At 36.7% G+C, this 20,314-nt stretch overlaps 1 protein-coding gene across 2 annotated transcripts in view; it reads right to left on the bottom strand.

Moving 5' to 3' along the window:
* The window catches only part of ELOVL7 (ELOVL fatty acid elongase 7), a 78,493-nt gene that overhangs the window by 9,268 nt on the left and 48,911 nt on the right, over positions 1–20,314 (bottom strand). The window contains exons 2-6 of one of the 2 annotated variants that reach the window (XM_013052322.2): positions 20,042–20,128; positions 17,341–17,438; positions 6,578–6,768; positions 3,102–3,182; positions 2,143–2,199 (exon numbers count right to left, since the gene is read on the bottom strand). In XM_013052322.2, the coding sequence (XP_012907776.1) occupies positions 2,143–2,199; positions 3,102–3,182; positions 6,578–6,768; positions 17,341–17,404 (393 nt within the window). In that variant the 5' untranslated portion in view covers positions 17,405–17,438; positions 20,042–20,128. The remainder of the gene's footprint in view (positions 1–2,142; positions 2,200–3,101; positions 3,183–6,577; positions 6,769–17,340; positions 17,439–20,041; positions 20,129–20,314) is intronic. The other variant, XM_004744602.2, reaches the window with a different exon arrangement.

Raw genomic sequence — 20,314 nt, 5'->3', positions numbered from 1 at the left:
AAAGGCGTTAAAGAAAATGTATGTGGATTTGAAAATCAAAAACGCAAAGTGACAAACATAGCCAAATATTATTGAAAGAAATGTTACTGGTAGGAAAACATCCATGTGGATTTTGAAGTATATGGGAAAGCACAGAGTCTCAATTCTTAGGACAGAAATTATTCTATATTGCTCTCTAAGACATCCTACTAATTTAGATAAGGAATTAAGCAAACCAAAAAGAGAACTTGCAACAAAGCAAAAGTTAGCATATTCTTATTAAAGAAAGATAAAATGGGAAAAAGTCAAGGGGATTTGAAGAAATAGGATGGGAGGAAAGTGGCCTGCGAAAAAGGAGAAAGGCAACAAAGGCGCCATCCAGACTGAATGTATCCATGGTTTGCAGAAATGAAGAAGAGAACACGAAGGCTTTTGCAGGGGCAGATTTTTTTCAAGAAAAAATTCAAAAGCAGAATTAAGTGTTCGAAAAATATTCAAAATTCAGAATACCAGTAATGAGTCAGACTTCTAACTATAGGCCCAAGCAGAGCACCACAAACAAAAGTATCCATAGTAATATTTAAGAAATGTGGTTTAGGGAAGGACATAGACGTAGCAACTGTTTCCTTATGGAACCTGGAAATAAATGAGAACATACAAAGCGGAAAACAATAAAGCCAAAATGCATTTGCTTATGCACATGGAAGATGGCAGCATGATGCAATGAAAAAGTCCCAAACCAACTATCTGGGGTCCCGGTCCCAAGCAATAGTGGCATTCCTCTGGGTGAGTTACTTACCTTCCTGGCTTCAATTTATTTTCAGATTGAGAGCTCTGGCCCAGATCAGTGGTTCAAAACTCTGGCTGTATATTACAATGTCCAAGATGCTTTATAAAAATAGCCATGGCTAGTCTCTAAGTACAGGTCACCTGGCACCAAATCTCTGAGATGGTTCCCAGGTTTTTTTTTTTTTTTTTTTTTTTTTTTTTTTTTCTAATGCAGTTAATGCTCCTGCACTATGATGGCTGGGAACCACTGACTAGAACAGGGGTCTCCCAAGTGTAGGGTCTGGACCAACAGCAATAACATCACCTGAGAACTTAAAAGAAATGTAACTTCCTGAGCCCAACACACTGAATCAGAAACCCTAGGGGTGGGGTCCAGGCATCTGTGTATTTAGGTGATTCCAAGGCAAGCCCAAGTTTGAGAACCACTGTATTCTATGCTCACTAAAATCCTTTCCAATTCTAACATTATGTGATTCATCAGCTGAGAAGGTGAAGCATGTTGAGGTTTGCTACAAGGGATATGTGTTCTGTCATAACCCCTACCTCTGAAATTAGTTAATACATTATATGTTATTAACTAAATTTAAATTAAAAAAGAAAAGAAGTATGTATTCTCTAATACGTAATTGTAATATGTATCCTGAAGAAGAAGACACTGCTCTTAGATCCAGAACTAGTTCCAGGTATCTGAGACATACATGCCCAAATATATGATAAATACCCAGCTTTCCTTGGCTACTGTTAAAGCAGAAGAACACGGCTTTCTCCTCTCATCAAGGACCATAATCCATGGTGCTTGCTTCTCCCAGAACCCAGTCACCCAAATTCAGAGTTGATCCTCAACAGGATGTTAAGTTGGAAGAGAGAAGAGCTAGTAAGCATAAACTTCAGAAAGGCATTTGGAGATCATTTTGATATTATCAAAATTACTAATATCCCTGGGATAATATCCTAATGTAAGTTTATGAATTTTGAAGCACTTATCCTCTTAAAGAAATATGGATGACATAGTGCTTTGGTTTATACTGAAAGAACCCAAGGTAAAATGTTCTCTGCTCTTTGCTTCCTGAACTTGCTTCCCCAAACACCTGTCATTCATCTTCATAAAGTAGCACAGTTTTGCAGTGACAGTTACATGCATATCTTAGTCAGGTGGTAGATACACAAGAAAACCCTTCAGAATTTGTAAAAGACTGAAAAAAAATGCTTATCCTATCTATTCTCTAAAGTTACTGATAATAAAAGGTAAAAGATAATAGGAAGTCTGCCTCAAGTAGAGAAATAACCAGAGTTATCAAGACAACTGAACTCTAGCAGTTTATTGCTTCTACTAAAATATCAAATATTTAGCAAATGTGGTAACCACATACTCACAGTATCTAAAAGCTCAATAAATTTGGAGAAGTAATAAAGCCAGCAGGTGCGTGCCATCTGCAGAAACACACATAAATATGAATTTATTTTATTTTTTCTATGGAGGAAAATTTTATTTTTTTAATCTGGCAAAATACACATAACCCAATTTACCATCTTAATCATTACTAAGTGTTCAGTTTGGTGACATTTAGTACCTTGACATGACTGTGCAATCATCACCACCATCCGTCCGAACAACTCTTCTCATCTTGCAAAAGTGAGACTCTGTGCCTATTAAACAATAACTCTTGATCTCCCTTCCCCACCAACTCCTGACAACTACAATTTCACTTTCTGTCCCTGAATCTGACTACTCCAGGTACCTCATATAATAGAATCATACAGTATTTGTCTTTTTGTGCCTGTATGATTTCACTTAGCATAATGTCCTCAAGGTTCATCCATGCTACAGCACATGTCAGAATTTCCTTCCTAGCTAAGGTTGGATAATATTCCGTTGTATAGATACGACACATTTTCTTTATCCATTCATCTGTCCGTGGACATTTGTGTTGCCTCGGCCTTTTAGCTATTATGAATAATGCTGCTATGAATATGGGTATATAAATATATCTCTGAGGCCCTGTTTTCAATTCTTCTAGGTATATACCCAGACGGAATTGCCAGATCATAGGGTAATCCTATTTTTAATTTTTTGAGGACCCAGATATGAATTCATTTTTAAATCCAGGAAGTTAAAAAATAAAAGTACCAATTTTCATTTAACAGAAAACTACACCCCTGACTTTGATTCTTTCTTAAAATTTTTAGCTTTTTTTCTCTCCGTCCATATAATTTGAGAATTGGGTCATTTACGTCTTCTGAGTTCATATTAAGTGTTAAAAAAACAAACTCTAAACATCTGAGTAACATTTGAATAACATCTGAGTTACAAGTTTTTCCAAAGAAAAACTCACCCTCAATGCTGAAGGTGACTGGGAGTAGTCAACAACTTCGCACCGAAGTGAATAACCTGTACCCCAGCCAGACATCACAAACTGTAAGAGAGCACATGTATATTAAAGAAGGAAGACTTTGCTCAACAGCTACAACAATGGTACTTTTGATTGTGTCTCTTTACCACAAGCTCAGCTGACTCAGCATGCAGCATTGAGGGAAAAGGCTAGAATATTATAAAATGGGAAGTCACTTGATAAAGCAACAGGAATTTTCAAAATCATAGTTATATATTACTTGTATCAACTGTGTTCTGACTCAAATGTTCATTTCTTATGATGATTATTCTAAGACAGTGGAGAATAAAACACTGGGAGTGTTTTGCTTCGATAGCAAATACTCGTAGGTGTATGCTGGTATATGTAAATATATGTATATCTATATATACCCATGAATATATTTGTGTACTCTGAAGGGAATAACAGAGTCTGAAAACAGTCTTTTCTGGCAATTTCTAATCTTCTTAATCAGTCAAGAAATAAATGGACAACCAAAATTTCTTACTGTACTATTAGCGGCTGCCACAACTGGGCTTTCCTGTCCTTGGCTAGCATGTGTATTGTGAAACGGTAGTCTATGGTTCTTAAAATCAAGATTGATCAAACATAAGTCTCAGAGATTAGTTCAGTTTGGATTCACATGACAAATAAGAGACAAAAATGTTAACAATAAGAGTGCATGCCTTAATTCCAGCACACCCACAAAATGACCTTAGACCAGTGGTGAGGACAAAGAGCTTATTGTTTTTATCTGAACCTTAATTCAAAGATTACATTGACATTCTTTTAGTATGATGGTGGGAAGTTCTTTTAAAACAGTATCTGATCCAAATAAAAACTTCAAATAAATTAAAGAAACAAACAAACAGTATCTAAAAATGAAAAGCTAAGGGCTCTAATTTTCATTTAATGAGTATATTAAATGATTGGCTTAACTGAGTGTTCTGACAATATGGCCAGCTCTTCTCTAACATCGTATTCTCACAAGTGCCAACACCTTCCCTGGAATGTCTTCTTTCTCAGTATAATGGTTACATCATTTTCTGCCATTCATGCACACTTTAAATTTCTATTTTTAATTACTATTAGAGCTAAAATGAAAACTTAACCATAAATTAATTTTTAAAAGAAAAAATTTATGGGGTTCATCAGAATTATATTTTTATGGTAAAAAACAAAAAGAAGCAAAAGAGAAAGAACAACTGTTTAGACAGTGGCATTTCAAAATCACACTATGCTTTCCTGATATTTGCTCCTAGCTTGATTCGCAAGATAGTTAATCCTACTGTTTACTTGGTAAATGATGGAATCTTAAAAAAAGACTATCATAAGATACAGAAAAGTATGGGACATATTTTATGGGTAAGAAAAATGACTTAAAAAACCAAATCAGTGAATATTTCTCAAAGGAACAAGGGAATGTGGTAGGAAAATAGCTAATTCTACAAAGACCTGATCTGTCAGTGAGCATCATATTCTCTCCCAGTCAGACTCTCTACTGACTGCTGCAAGTTAAACCAAGTCTACTTACCTAACTGGGATGACTGGTTCTCCACTTTTCTCTACCCCAAATAAGGACTAAGCTGAACAAGAGAAGCTCTGTGACATGGGCTTTGGTTAGGTCTTCACAAGTCTCTATCTCTTAATGTCTGTCTGGTTCCAAGTAACTAGCACATTCAAAATCATCACTATTCAATAAGGCATGTGGGTTCCTTTAGTCTGATACACTTCCCTTTCATCCTGTTCTTATTTTCCCTAACATCCATAAGTGGAGGTGTCTCCTCTGTATATCTAATGCAATTGTGCTCTACCCAACAAACCACGTGATGTGTTCAGTGTCTTGGAGATGACATGATGACTGGCTGCCAAACTCTTTGTTTAAAAAGAGAATGGAAACTGTTGCTTTCCTGACATTAAGTTTAAGAGCATTCTAATAGTCTGTGAAGCTTCTGACATTCCTGTATGGCAGACCATCAAGAAGAATGAGCAATAATTTATATCTGGCAGGTAATAAGCCCAACATAGGCATATAAGCAACTCTAGTATGAGTGATTAATGATAGATAGAAACCACCAAATTCAGATATTTTCAAAACTCCTTTTACATTGTATTTGCTAAAATAGGAACCCAAACTTACTGGCTATAATTAAATTCCTTCTTGAGAAACAAATTTGGGGACATTATACTGAATGACATAATCTGACACGGAGCACAAAGGGACATGAGAAACACTTTGGTTTAATCCTGACTCTATAAAAAGAGGGAACTAAGGCCCAGAGGGCTTAAGTAACTTGCTCAAAAATAAGGCAGCTGGTTAGTAGCACAACTGGTACTAATTAGCCCCTGGTCTCCTGGCTTCTAGGTCTGCACTTAACATGATCCTAGAGGTTATTTCCTTTCTGTCCTAACTTGGTAAAAGCATGAATTTTTTCTGCTCCCCATCTCTGTTATCCCTTCCCTTTCAGTTACTCATGATCCAGAAGGGACAGTAAGAGAGCTTATAGTTGATTTTGGTAATAAAATAGAAGAACTAGAAGGTAGCAAAGTAAGTCCAGACTTGAGGAGGCAGGTGAGACATGAGGCTACAGCAGACATAAGGTGACTCAGTCAGGTGGATTTGCAGCAGGAATCAAGGTGGAGGAATGCATGTGGAGAGGTCATGGTGTCAAGAGAGGCCAGAGAGTTCCAGTTATGAGGAAGCACAAGCTATGCTGCAAAGAAGTAAATAAGGAGTAGAAGGTGAAGAAGCCAACCAGTGTTGAAAAAAGAAGCAAGGAATCTCAGAAAAGCAGGTAACTGAAGCTGGGTGAAAGTTAACAGTACAGTGGGTGAGAGAGAATCCATGAGTCTACTCTTAGGTTCTGAAAGATCCCTATCTCTTTTATTGACAATTAAGGGAAAGACTCCCTTACCTACTGCTTTGTAGGAGTCCAAATTCTCTGCGTCCTCAAGGCCCAGCTAAACCAAACCTAAACAGTCTACTATATTATAGCTCCTCTGCGGTTCCTACCACAATGATGATAACTCATTACATAGTCAAGATGAGCTCCCAGTGTCAGACAGACCTGGACTCAAATATCAATCCTCCAATAACCAGCTGTGTTACTTTGAGTAAGTTACTTAATTTCTCTATGTATGAGTTTCCTTAAAACTAACATTCACAGATTCATTCAATCATCTACTAAGATTACCTATGTGCAAGTTCCTGGACTTAATGTTAATTTTTCTCACTACTTGTGAGGTAGACTATACTGAGATCCTCTAAATAGTTCAATAGCAGGTCCATACAAAACAATTTTGGGGCAAAAATTTAAGATAAATTTCTAAAATCCCTTAAATCTCAGCATTACCATTATAATCATAACAAGAAACATAACAACAGCAAAACAGGAAGAGTCAGGCAAAATTCTCCCACTAGGAATACTGAAGACACTTGCCTCATAACACATATACACAGAAAAGAGAACTATGGAAAAATTGTATGTTATCATCACTTTCTTGAGTTCAAAGGGCTTTCGATTCTCCATGAGCTTTGGTCCTAGAGAAGTGACAAAATAGACATAGAGTCCCAGGACGATGGTTTGTGGCAGAGGTGAGGACATGAGGAACCAGTCTTCGACTCTTGGATCTAAAAACAAAAAGTAAGTGCACATCCATTTAGCCAAGAAATAACTGACAGCAACCAGCACTTCTTAAAGCAAGCACCTAGATCCTAATGTTGACAGCAGACTATTCGGTCAATGATCTACTGTCCTTGGGAAGGATAAAGGGATATCACCAGGGATAGCGAAGGGGCTAGGAAGGGTGGGCTACTATAACCACAGGCCTCAAAGGGCAAAGGGAAGTAGTGGTTACTAGAACCCAGGAGTCAAATAGAGAAGCCCTCCTGGAGAAGAGCTATGACCTTTAGCAGAGGGACTGGGCCAACAACACAAGGCAATTCTGAAAGTAAGTGGCTGGGGAATCAATATCTCATTACCACCCCCCACTCTCCCTGATCTTCTGGGACTCTCCATTAGCTGAACCCAACCAGAAACCAGAGTAGGGGAGCAAGCCCATAGTTATACTCTATACTGGTCATTCCCCACGGTCCAGCGCAGGGTGCAGAATGGATCTGGGGAAAAGAGGACACCCAGCATAGTTCCACCATGCATTTATCACCACTGGTAACATTTTAGAGTTTCTCTATCCAGATTTTTTTTTTTATACAAAAATATGTCTGTGCTTGCTGTTCCTTAACTTTCTTCTTTCTCCTAAGGAAACTAGGACATTTCCATATATACTGTATCATAGAATCATAGAATTGAAAGGGACCATAGCATCATCTACCTTAAGTAAGGGTTCTAGGTGTCCAAAATAGGCTAATCAACTTGAGCACACATACAAAAAAATAAATAAATAAATAAATAAAAATAAAATAAATAAATAAAAAGAAACAAAATAAAACAAAAAAAACTGTATTAGCCTCACAACCATGTTGAAAGAAATTTACCTGGTCACTGCTCATTCCAGGCCAGGAGAATTACATCAATTAAAAATTGCAACTCAAGATAAAATGTGATTTGGAAATGAAAAGTACAGTACAGGGTATATAGTCAATAATGTTACAATAAAACTGTATGGTGACACTTTTTTTTTTTTTAAAGATTTTATTTATTTATTTGACAGAGAGAAATTACAAGTAGATGGAGAGGCAGGCAGAGAGAGAGAGGGGGAAGCAGGCTTCCTGCTGAGCAGAGAGCCCGATGCGGGACTCGATCCCAGGACCCTGAGATCATGACCTGAGCCGAAGGCAGCGGCTTAACCCACTGAGCCACCCAGGCGCCCCTGTATGGTGACACTTTTATGGTGAGTGTTGAGTAATGTATAAAATTGCTGAATCAGTATCTTGTACCCCTGAAACTAATATAACATTGTATGTTAATTATTCTTCAATAATGAATTTTTTTTCAAGTATTTGAGAAAAAAAATATATGCCAAATAAACAGGGGACTTGCAAATATAATAGGTATTCCTGAACAGAAGTAAAATAGAAAAGAAAAACTGAAAAATATTCAAATAAATCATGAAATATTTTTCTGAAAAATGATAATCAAAACTAAATCTTTATATCAAAGTACTTATCATGTATCAGGAAGTAGATACTCATGAATAAGCAAATCTAGCTCTATTTATGTAAATAAAATTCTTTTATTGCAAAAATAAACAAAAATTCTATAAACATGATGAAAGAAGCAACAAATCTCAAAATGGAAAAATGTCAAACTTATCCCAGAAGTCTCTTAAGATCACTTGACCATGAGAAAAGGATCCATGTGTATAGAGACTTATAGAAAAATTCATGTAATCTAGCATTCTTAATATATTTAGAATGTTGTTCAAGTAGAAAAGGAAAAAAAATAAAGTCAAAATTTATATCAATATTTCTAACATGGGCTATTATTTTATTTATTTGACAGATGGAGGTCACAAGTAGGCAGAGAGGCAGGCAGAGAGAGAGGGGGAAGCAGGCTCCCTGCTGAGCAGACAGCCCAACTCGGGGCTCATTCCCAGGACCCGGGGATCATGACCCAAGCCGAAGGCAGAGGCTTTAACCTACTGAGCCACACAGGTGCCCCTAACATGGGCTATTTTTATAGGATAAATCATTTGAGTAATTATTTTAATGCCTCAACTATAAAAAGTGACCAAACTAGCAGTTAGAAATACTCTTATGAGGGCACCTGCTTGGCTCAGTGGCTTGAGCCTCTGCCTTCAGCTCAGGTCATGATCTCAGGGTCCTGGGATCAAGCCCCGCATTGGCAGGGAGCCTGCTTCCCCCTCTCTCTGCCTGCTTCTCTGTCTACTTGTGATTTCTCTCTTTGTCAAATAAATAAATAATATCTTTAAAAAAAAAGATCTGGGGCGCCTGGGTGGCTCAGTGGGTTAAGCCGCTGCCTTCAGCTCAGGTCATGATCTCGGGGTCCTGGGATCGAGTCCAGCATTGGGCTCTCTGCTCAGTGGGGAGCCTGCTTCCCTCTCTCTCTGCCTGCCTCTCCATCTACTTGTGATTTCTCTCTGTCAAATAAATAAATAAAATCTTTAAAAAAAAAAAAAAAGATCTACTCTTTAAAAAAGTACTCTTATGAGGTATGTAGGAAAATATGAATACTGGTTGAATTCTTGACAATGTTTTATTTTGGTATGATTATAATATTATGACTATGTTTTAATGTCTGAAGTTTTTTTTTAAAGATTTATTTATTTGAGAGAGAGAGAGTGAGCAAGCATGAGCAAGAGAGGCAGAGAGAGAGAATCTGAAACAGACTCTATGCTGGGTGTGCAGAGCCCCACGGGTCTCCATCTCATGAGCCTGAGATTATGACCTGAGCCAAAACCAAGTGCTGAATGCTCAACTGACCATGCCACCCCTAAAAATATTCTTAAAATAAAGAATGACACACACAAAAAATAAGATGTGATTAATTCTATAATCTTAAGTAGTTCAGGTATAAGTTTACTAAATCACCTCCTAAAAATCAGAGCATTATGAAGGAAGATAGATATGAACAGGTTTCTAGGTATATCTGACTGAAAACTGAGTCCTGGCTAATCTTAGGTTGCTAAACACTACCACTTTTGTCAATTGGGAAAGAGGGGTGGGAGGAATACAGCCCTTGCTCATTTCAACTGCTAATGATGTAGCCAATTGCCAAAATACTGTGAATACCCTTTCAAGTCTGACTTCCTACCCAGTGCAAAAATTTCTCCAATAGACTTCATGGTTGAGGACTCACTTGGCCTCAATTTTATTGCTGCAAAATTTCACATCTGATACTTGGATATATGGAGGCATGGCTTTAGCTATTAAAAATCTATATTTAGATGGGTTTTCATAAAAAATACCAAGAGATGCCCTCTCTTGGAAAAATAAATAAAAAAGCCAAAAGTTAGCTCTAAAACAGACCCCAAGATATTTAGGAATTTAATATATGATAAAGGAAGACCCATAAACAAGCAGGGAAAGGAGAGATTACTCAGCAAATGTTGACAGGAAAAATGAATATTCGGAAGAAAAACGATTATGTTCCTTACTTCCTATCCTATACAAACTTGACTCAATCTATACAATGGAAGCAAGCCAATTAAAACCTGCCCACAGAAGAAGTAGGGTGAGGTTAATGGGAATGCTAAACAAACTCTTTTTCTGCAGGATTTCTTAGTGCTTCGTGTTCATTGTGAATTGCCAAGATGAGAATGGTGGTATGCAACATTTCTCAAACTTATTTGGCCATTCCTCTAACTAATATTGTGTAGAATACCATTTAACACCTTGTGGAACGAACACTGTGGAACACAGTTTGGGAAAGAGTTCTTTGCTGAAATAAATCTTAAAATTAAACCATTAAAAATTAGGTAGTGATAAAAAAATTAGGTAGTGACAGGGGATTATGAGTATACTTAGGATGAAAAAAAATTAGGTAGTGACAGGGGATTATGAGTACACTTAGGATCACTGAGTGATATATAGAACTGTTGGGTCATTCTATTGTACATGACACTAATATAACCCTATACGTTAATTATATTAGAATTAAAAATTTAAAAAGCAGGTAGTGATGAAGATAAATAGGATCTGATCATGTTAAGATATAGTAAGGAGGCAAAAAACATAAAATGTTATAAATAGTTAAATACAGGGAATGAGAAACAGGTGGAAGTTAAGGAAAAACTGAGATTTTTGTTTAGGTAATTGTACTGTCGCTGAGAGTAGGAATGCAGGATATGGAGAAAGACTAGTCAGGGAGAGATGGCTAATGCTTTCAAACATCTTACACTTTGACCTTCCTCTAAAACATGTCTATGGAGACTCCTTTAGGCACCTGGAGATTTTAATCTGGAAGCAGGAGAAAGATCTGGGCCAGAGATGTACTATGGGATATCTTTATCACATGAAAGGTGAACAACAGAGCCATGAAAGTGGCTTAGGAAAATGGGTAGAGTAAGGAGAGGAAGTGGTTCAAGTCAGAATCTTTAGGACTTAATCTTTGCAGGAGGGACGGTAGATGAGAAAACTGTTTAAAAAAAAAAAAAGACCAAGTGGCCAGAGAGAGAGAAGGAAAGCCACAGAAGTGAGCTATTTTGAGGCTAAGGGAAGAGTGAATCTTTGGAAGGAGTCAAAGGATAAAATGAAGCAGAGAGAGAAAGTAAAAATGTAGCCTGAAAAGTAACACTGGCTTTAACAAAAGGAAGTCACCGATGTCTTAGCAGGAACAATTTTAGTAAAGTATCCTGCACAAGATAGAAATTCAACAAAAGTTTGCTGACATATTCATAAAAACATAAAGTTCTCAAAATTAAATTTTGCCCCCTCATATTAAGATTGTCACACTTTGAAATCAGAACAAGTTTTGAAATCAGCTATCCAGGTACACAGCACTGAAGTCTTTTACTGCGTTTGTTAGTCACCTTTCTTCCCTTCCACATGTTCCCTAGGACATCCGGGTGCCACCTGCAGTTTCAACGGCCAAACGGAGCGCGAGCCGCAGGCCGGTAACTCACCAGGGAAGTCACAGTAAATAAAAGTTTACCACACAAATGGCACAGAATGGAATCAGAACTGCTTCAACTCTGTTGAATTTCTTCTATCAGTGGGTAATCTGAAGCTTGAATATAGGAACATACGAATATGTCTAGTTTTCACTTCCAATGAAATAAGGACTTTCAGCCAGTGCCAAACAAGACCACCGGTAGGATGTTAACTAACGTGGTCACCTTTGGATGGTGACAGTATGGATGATTTAAATTTTTTTCTTCTCCTTTGTAAGCAATTTAAAATGTTCCTGTTCTTAACAGACATCATAGGTATGACTGAAACTGAGATCCGTGTGTGTGTGTGTGTCTGTAAAGGAATTCCTGAATTAAAGATACATTTTATTTTATTCTTTTTATTGACTCAGCAAGGGGAAAAAATATCAAATTACATCTTTCTGTTCTTCCTCTGGTAGCCCTAGAAAGAAAACAAGCCAGGAAAAGCATGCTGGGTTGGCTCAGGATGGAGAAAAAAAAAAAAGCTTAAAAAAATAATTTTTTCCCATAATTTAATATTTTAAGCATAGAAAATATATATTTTTTAATCCTATGTGTGACTTTCAAGTACTATAAATTAGAAAATATCATTGTATCTTATGGGAAAAGCTGGCTAATTTCATGTTATTTTCATAAAACAGTATATTAAGCCCTTTTGTTTATTTTTAAAACCTATTTCAGCAAAGCTTTGGAATCTGCTGGCCTGGGTTCTGGAACTGGCTCTGCCACTGACTCATGGGATCTGGAGCCACTGACTTCACTTCTCTGTGTTTACTTTCCTCATCTGTGAATTGGGCATAAAGCGGCATGTATCTCATAGGGGATTTAATGAGTTACTATATGTAAAGAGCCCAGCACAACCTAAGGACTCAATAAGTATGCATTGCTACTATGACAGCAGATCTGAATTCTGTCAGGATAGCAGAATTCCCTCTATAGTATTTAAAAATCAAAATCAAATTAAAAATCAAATTAAGAAATTAAAAAGCGAAATGACCCTGTTTTAACCACATCAGAATCCTAAGGCATGGGTCCCAGGCATCCATAGATACTGAGGTAACTACAATGAACTATTAGAGTTAAGAACCAGGGCTTCAGGGCTTTGTCCACCTACACTGGGGGCCTCAGCATCCCTCGCTAGGTGCTTTGCAGTTGTCTTTTATGTGGTTTCCCTGCATCTGTTCCAATCTGCTACACCTTGTCTTCCATACGACTTCCAAATGCACTTTTTAAAAGTATAGCTCTGCCCAGATTATTCATCTGCTCACATCAGCTCTCCCTACCCAGCTATGAAATTCAAAGCCTTTACTACGATGTTCATGACTCCGGTCATTGTTAATGACTCTGACAACTGTTCATGTTGCCTGCCTTCTTGCTCAGTAACAGTTCTACCTTTCTGAATAGGGAGCCCACTTCTATGTGAGGTAGGGGGACTCCCCTGACAAGATGTCTGCAAGTCATGTGTGGATGGTGACTTGATCTGGGAAGTTGTGGGGAGACTGCTCAAAGCCATTTAAAGTCTGGGATAAAGACTCCCTGTGTGATTCCACAATTTACGAAAGATTCAGGGGTGAAGCGAGCTATTTTTTTCCCAGACTCAAGAGGCTGAGGGAAGAGTATTTCATGTACCTCCTACTTGGCCTCAGGGTTGGGCATAAGAGTCATGAGTTGAGCCAAGATGAAATAAGAGGATGAGGAGGCAGGTTGTCTACAGTCCATACCCTACTCATTACTGAAGTTCTGACTTATTGCTAGCCTAATAATTCTTTTCTAAGAGGGTTTCAGAGAGAGTACAGGGAAAATAGAAGTGCCACAAAGATAGAATTTTAATGAGCTTTTCCATCAACTACTTGTAAGAGAGCGTTCTCTTCTTAAGTAGCATGTACTAGCTCAAGTACACCCTTTAAAATTCAATGCACCAAGATGAAGACGCTGAGAGGAAAAGCAAACATGTACCTCCAGCGCTTTGTGAAGTACCAAAGGTTCAGAATGGCAGCAACTCAACTCACACTCCATCTTCTTGTAAAAAAATCATAACTAGGTTTGAAAAGCCATTATTACTAACCAAACATAAGGAAAGTTGCTTTTGAAACATTAACAAGTTTCCATTTCTCTACAGTCCAAAATGCTACTAGAGCATGCCTTCAGAATTTGACATCTCATATCCGGGAATCATAATAAATCCTCTTACAGCTTAGGTGTTAATTAACTGTTAATTAAATTTGGGTAGCTAAGGAATTTTCCACATGAAATAATTATGCATGCCCACTACTTCTCTAACAATCAGGAAACCAATAAATAACAGGTTTCCCGAATGCCACTCAAGAATAGGGCCAAAGCCAAGAATACACTTGAAAATCTTGGCCCTTGATCATGGGTTCAGTCCTTCCCAGGGTAAGCTAAGTAAAACTGGACTAAAATGGCCAGGAGTGATTTCTAATGGCTCTGTGAGATCAATACCACACTAAGCAGAAGCAAAATACCCTCCTGTTATACCTGATAGTGTTCTCACAAACTTATAAATCTAACACAAAGCATTTTAACCCTCTAGGCCCTGATTTTTTAAAACTTACATATATATATATATATATATATATATATATATATATGAATAGACATTTATATATATATGAACATTTAAAAAAAATTTTTTTAATTACAAAAATTTAAATTTAAATCTAATAAAATTTTAATAAATTTTACTTAAATTTTAAGTAAAAATCTTAAATTAAAAATTTTAAAAATAGATATTTTATTTTTAAATTACATATATGAATAGACATAAAAAGCATATGCTATATTAAAAGTATTTTTAGATGACAGTACTCTTTCCATCATCTGTAACAACCACCACCATCTGTGTTTAGATACTTCCTAAGACACAGAGCACTTTTATGCACATTGTCTGGTAGCTCATAGGTACCATCCTCACCTCTGTTTTGTTGAAAAAGAAATGTCTATTTAACACAGACAATAATTTGTTCAAGACCACCTAGCCAATCCATGGAAATGGCAGAACTTAAATCTAGTTCTTTTCATCATACATTCCCCTACCCCCTCCCCTCTCTCATGACTTCAGATTAGCATAACCATAGATGCAGCACTGCCTGCCCCTCTCTCTCACTTTCCCTGTACAGTCTGCAATGATTTTTCAGGGGCTCCCTTTGTTTCTCCCTAACCATCTCCAACCCTCTATTATTCCCTTTTCTGACCTAAGATTGCTTAGCTTTTCAATGAAAGTATTTCTAATAAAAAGCAGAGTCATCACATGGATTATAGTGGAAATGGAATTCAGAAGTCATTCATTTAAAAACATTTTATACTTTCAGCTCTATATGGATATTAATCATCATCTAAATCAGTTTGGCTCCTGAGTTAGGATACTGATTATCCTGAGTTAGGATACTGATTATCTGACTCTCTTGAGCTACCATATTTGGTATAGTAAAGAGCAAGAGACTTATGCTTCCAACAGGTCCATTTCAAAAATGCACCCAAATCTACTTGGCTTCCAAGTTCAAATCATGACATTTCAGGTAGCAAGACATACCTCTACTTTGAAAAGTAGTTAAAATATTACTATTTTTTTTAAATTTTATTTATTTATTTGACAGAGAGAGAGAGATCACAAGTAGGCAGAGAGTGGGTGGAGGGGGAGCAGGCTCTCTGAGCAGAGAGCCTGATATGGGGTTCGATCCCAGGACCCTGAGATCATGACCTGAGCCAAAGGCAGAGGCTTAATACACTAAGCCATCCAGGCACCCCCAAATATTACTATTTTTAAAATACAAAAAAGGTGAAAGCCATTAAAACAAGACAAATAGTATTTTAATTAAATACTGAATTTATGAGAACTACTATAAACCTTATGAAAGAAGGGGGACATCTAGAGAAATCTATATGTTCTCAGAATCATTACATAAGTTAAAAAACTAAGAAAAAAAGGAAGAAACACAGAAAGAAACAATCATTTTCTATTTCCCTACCAGATTGAAACTTCACTATTTATGGGATACTGAAAAAACCCTTGGTGCTCTTCCGGGGCAAATGTGTTGAGACCTTTTTTAGTGAAATAAAATTGGTCTTTAGCAGACTCCTGAGAAAGATGGCAACCACGACAGAATGCATCTTTGCTAAAATCTGCCTAAATTGGAAAATAATTCCAGTTGTGTTCAATGTCAAGAGGCAGCACTTTTTCTTCCTGAATTTGGAGAACATGTGATTTCTGGTTGATAGGGAAGAGCTAGGCTGAAGTGGTGAAGCTAGTGAATATGTGTCAAATAATTCACATATGAAATACCAGAAATCTAATCAAAACCAGGAAACACAGGTTCTCGTCTTTCCTGCCAACAACTTGCCACATTCTCAACAAGGTCACATCTCTGGGCCTCAGTGTCTTTAATTCTAAAATGAGTTAGCTTTGATGATACCACTTTTGATGAGGTCTGCCTCAGCTCTACAATACTCTGATTCCTTGTTTATTTAAAAATCGTTTTACCTTTGTCATATATCTACACATAAGGTGAGGGGCAGGGGGAGAAGGAGAGGGAGAATCTTAAGCTGGCTCTGTGAGGAACCCAGCAGAGACCCCAGTGAGGGGCTCAATCTCACAAACCTGAAATCATGGCCTGAGCCAAAATGAAGAGTTGGATGCTTAACCGACTGAGCCACACAGGAGCCCTACCTTTGTTACATTTTTAAAATGTTCTGTGATGGTTATAAAAGCAACACACATTTGAGTGGTATTTTAAAAAAAAAGACATAGTGGTGCCTGGGTGGCTCAGTGGGTTAAAGCCTCTGCCTTCAGCTCAGGTCATGATCCCAGAGTCCTGGGATAGAGCCCTGCGTCCCGCTCTCTGCTCAGCAGGGAGCCTGCTTCCTCCTCTCTCTCTGCCTGCCTCTCTGCCTACTTGTGATCTCTGTCAAATAAATAAAAAAAATCTTAAAAAAAAAAGCCATAGATAAGTAAATAGAAATTACCCATAATCCTATCACACACAGACAACGGCTCTCATAAAAGTAATGTATGTGTTGTTTTATAACCCATTCTTCGTTTAACATATTCAAACTTGACTTGGCATTAAATTTCTCCTAGAACATTGATTTTTTTTTTTAAATGGGCATAGCAAGAAGGCAGACATTTCAGAATTACTTAGGGATGAGCCTATGAAACAGTCCCTGCCCTCTCTGATACAGCCCTGAGGGTGCAACCCCTCCCATTCAAGAACCAGTATTGTTGCCATTAATTGCTATTTCCTTAGGAACAAGAGGGCAGAAGCAAGCCTAAGTGCACTGTGCCTCCAAAAATCACTTTTAATGACTGCTGAATTGGAATGTACCATCATCTATCAACCAATTTTCTTCACTGGATATTAAAGCTGGATATTTATAATAATATTTTCATTATTAAAAACATCATAATGAACACTGGTATAGCTCTATCTTTGTGCATATTTGTAATGAGAACTTTGATACTTCCTCTTTGTTAACTAGTAATAAAAATTAATATTTGAGGTGTTATGAGGTTGTGTTAAGTTGCAGTCTCTCATTCTGTTTCAGAGAGATCCTATTAAATACTGGATCTAACATAAAAAGAAAAGATGCGCCTTAAGTACGAAGTTTGGTTACTTACCAGCATCTTTGAGCCAACTATCATATAGACGCACGGTTCTTGACGTAAGATCACTGAAGGCCATTTTCCACAGGATTTACTGGCTCTTACAATGGGTTCTTCAGTACAAGAAAAAAAAGTAAATGAGTTTATGATCTATAAGTGCAAATAAAGCCAAGTTCTAATAAAACAATATGATAAATGCTAAATATTTAATAGGAATATTTGGCAAAACAACAAACTTGTACTGAGGGTAAGTGCATTAGAGAACCACATTAAACCCTGATACAGTGGCAAAGATTTAAGATTTTTCATCATTATAAGAACAATGCTTACTTTGCTGAAAAAGGCTAACATTCTGTGTACAAGATAAAAAAGGAGTGAATGATTCTAAGAACTTTCATAAGGGTATCTCTCTTTTACAGCAACAGTGCAGATTAGGAAAAGACTACCTTCCATGGCAATTCTTAAAATAAAAACCGAGTAGAAGAAAGTCAAGCAGATATACAAACATTCCAAGAAACTACTCTGAACTAGGACGTATAGCTGATCTCCAGGCATAAAACAAGGTCTTCCGTATGCCGAGTCTTTACAATTTAAGTGGACTACAGGTAGAAAGAAGGAAGGAAAGAAGATCTACAACAGCCAAGGAAAAGCTGCCTCGATTATCTGGACAGATACATAAGAAGAGTTGTAAAAAGACGTCTTCGGAAGAACAAAACAAAACAAAAAAACTAGTGAAAGGAAACTAGCCCTATTATATATTAAAAGATAATCTAAATCTTCAATAAATAAAACAATGTGACACCGACACACAAAGAAGCAAACCAGTGGGATACAGCAGAACATCCAGAAATACACCAGATACAGTCAGGAACTATATTTTGTAAATTCTCAGAAGTACATTCTCCCACATATGAACACCTCTGAAATCAGCATACCTCTTAAAAATGTATGGTATGCCATAAAATGAAGTATATTTGATTCAAAGCCATAGAGTGGGAAGATGAAATAGCTCTGGAGATGGATGGTAGTGATAGTGCACAACAATGTAAATATACTTAATGTCCTGGAACTTCACACTTAAAAATGGTTAAAATGGTAAATTTTTCATCATGTATGTTTTATCACAATAAAAAAGAAATTCTTTAGGCCTACAAAAGGAAAATTCAAACTTTCTTCTAGCATTCTAAAAGCCATTTTAGAATATAAGCGCATATATACATATATATGTATATATATATATACACATACATACACACACATACATACATTTATATTTGGAACATAAAATATTTCTTTTTAAGACATATAGTATATGATAAAGGTGGCATCTCAAACCAGTGGGCATTGAATTACCAGCAGTTTTTCAAAAAATGGTGTGATACAATGAGATAGTCATCTAGGGATAAAGGTTGAATCCAACTATCATACCATAAACCAAGATAAACTCCAAGTAGATCGAAGATTTAAATAAGAAAAACTGAAAGAAAAAGAAAAAGAAAAACAGAATCATGAAAGTACTAGATGACAACAGAGAAAACACTTCTAGTCTTGGAGTGGGAAAGGACTTTCTAATTTTGACTTAAAATACAAAAGACATAAGAGAAGACTAACAAATGTAACCACCTGAAAATTAAGAGGAAAAAATTAAAAAGTAAAAAATGACAAACAGGAAAAAATATGCTCAGTTCATACCACAGACAAATGCTACTCTTCTTAATATATAAAGAGTTCTAAGAAATTGATTTAAAAAAAAAAGACCTATAAGACAAGAAAAACATGGGCAAATCTCATAGAAAAGGAAATACAAATGGCTCTTAAACATATGAAAAGTTGTTTACCTTTAATCATAGTAAGAAATTTATACTATTTTATTACAGTGGATGGGCTAAAATCCAAACATTTTTATCAGTCTGATTGGCGTAAATCCAAAAACATGTTGAGAAGGCTATGGTAAACTCATACATTGCTGGTGGGAGTGCAATGACCCTTGGTAATGCCAATTTGGTAGGAGAAAGTATAAACGCATTTTTTTTTATAGCAACGTTATTCTTAGAAACATCCTATAGATACACATGCACATATGCAGAATGACATATTCAAGGTTATTCATTGCATCAGTTAGTAACAGCAACAGACTGGAAACAAGCCAAATGTCTAATAAAAATGGACTGGTTAATAAATGATAATACATCTACACCATGAAATATTATGCTATTTTAAGTAAGAATGAGGAAGTTCTCCATGTGCTGATATGGAAAGTCATCCAAGATAAATCTCTATGTGAAAAAAAAAACAAAGGAAGTTACATAATTTTAAAATGAAAAAATTTTTATATTAGAAAGGAGGAAAGCAGTGAGAATATAAATTTGCATTTATTTATATTAGCACAAAACAAATTCTGCAAAGATATCCATTGGTAAGGGAATGAGGTACAAAGTAGGCTGAAGGGGTAGAAGGCAGACCTCATACTGTTCGGTTTTTAACTAATGTGAATACATTACCTATCCAAAAAATAAAGAACTGAAATATTTCAAAGGGAAAATAAAGGAATAGGATCAGCCGCACCTTTGCTGGACCAACCTACTTAAACATCCATACACAAATGCACATACAGACAAAAGAGAGATTTTTATCTTAATTCCTCAAGGGTCCATCCCCTCCAGAGGATCTCTCCAAGTTCCGGGAAGTATCTCAGCATGGCTTTGGTACATCTTACCTCCTCAAGCTGAGTTCAGATTCGAGAATTGTGGTGATGCCAGGGTCTTACTGGAGTCAGCCTGAGCTCTTCCCTATGGATTCCCTTCTACAATGACAAAAGCCTTGGTTTGGATCTCACCATTTAACAGCTGTATGACCCTGAACAAAATGAAAGCTCAATTTCCTAATCTGGAAAATGGTGATTCTACAACCCACCAAGATAAAATAAAGTAACTCAGAGTTGTTTTGAGGACCACATGAGATAATATATACTTGTGACATTTAGAGCACA

Source organism: Mustela putorius, unplaced genomic scaffold (genome assembly GCF_011764305.1).
Source record: "Mustela putorius furo isolate JIRA1106 unplaced genomic scaffold, ASM1176430v1.1 tig00000145_pilon_pilon_pilon, whole genome shotgun sequence".
Taxonomy (NCBI): Eukaryota; Metazoa; Chordata; class Mammalia; order Carnivora; family Mustelidae; genus Mustela; species Mustela putorius.
The sequence above is the reverse complement of the archived record's forward strand: the minus strand, read 5'-3'. Positions and strand labels throughout refer to the sequence as shown.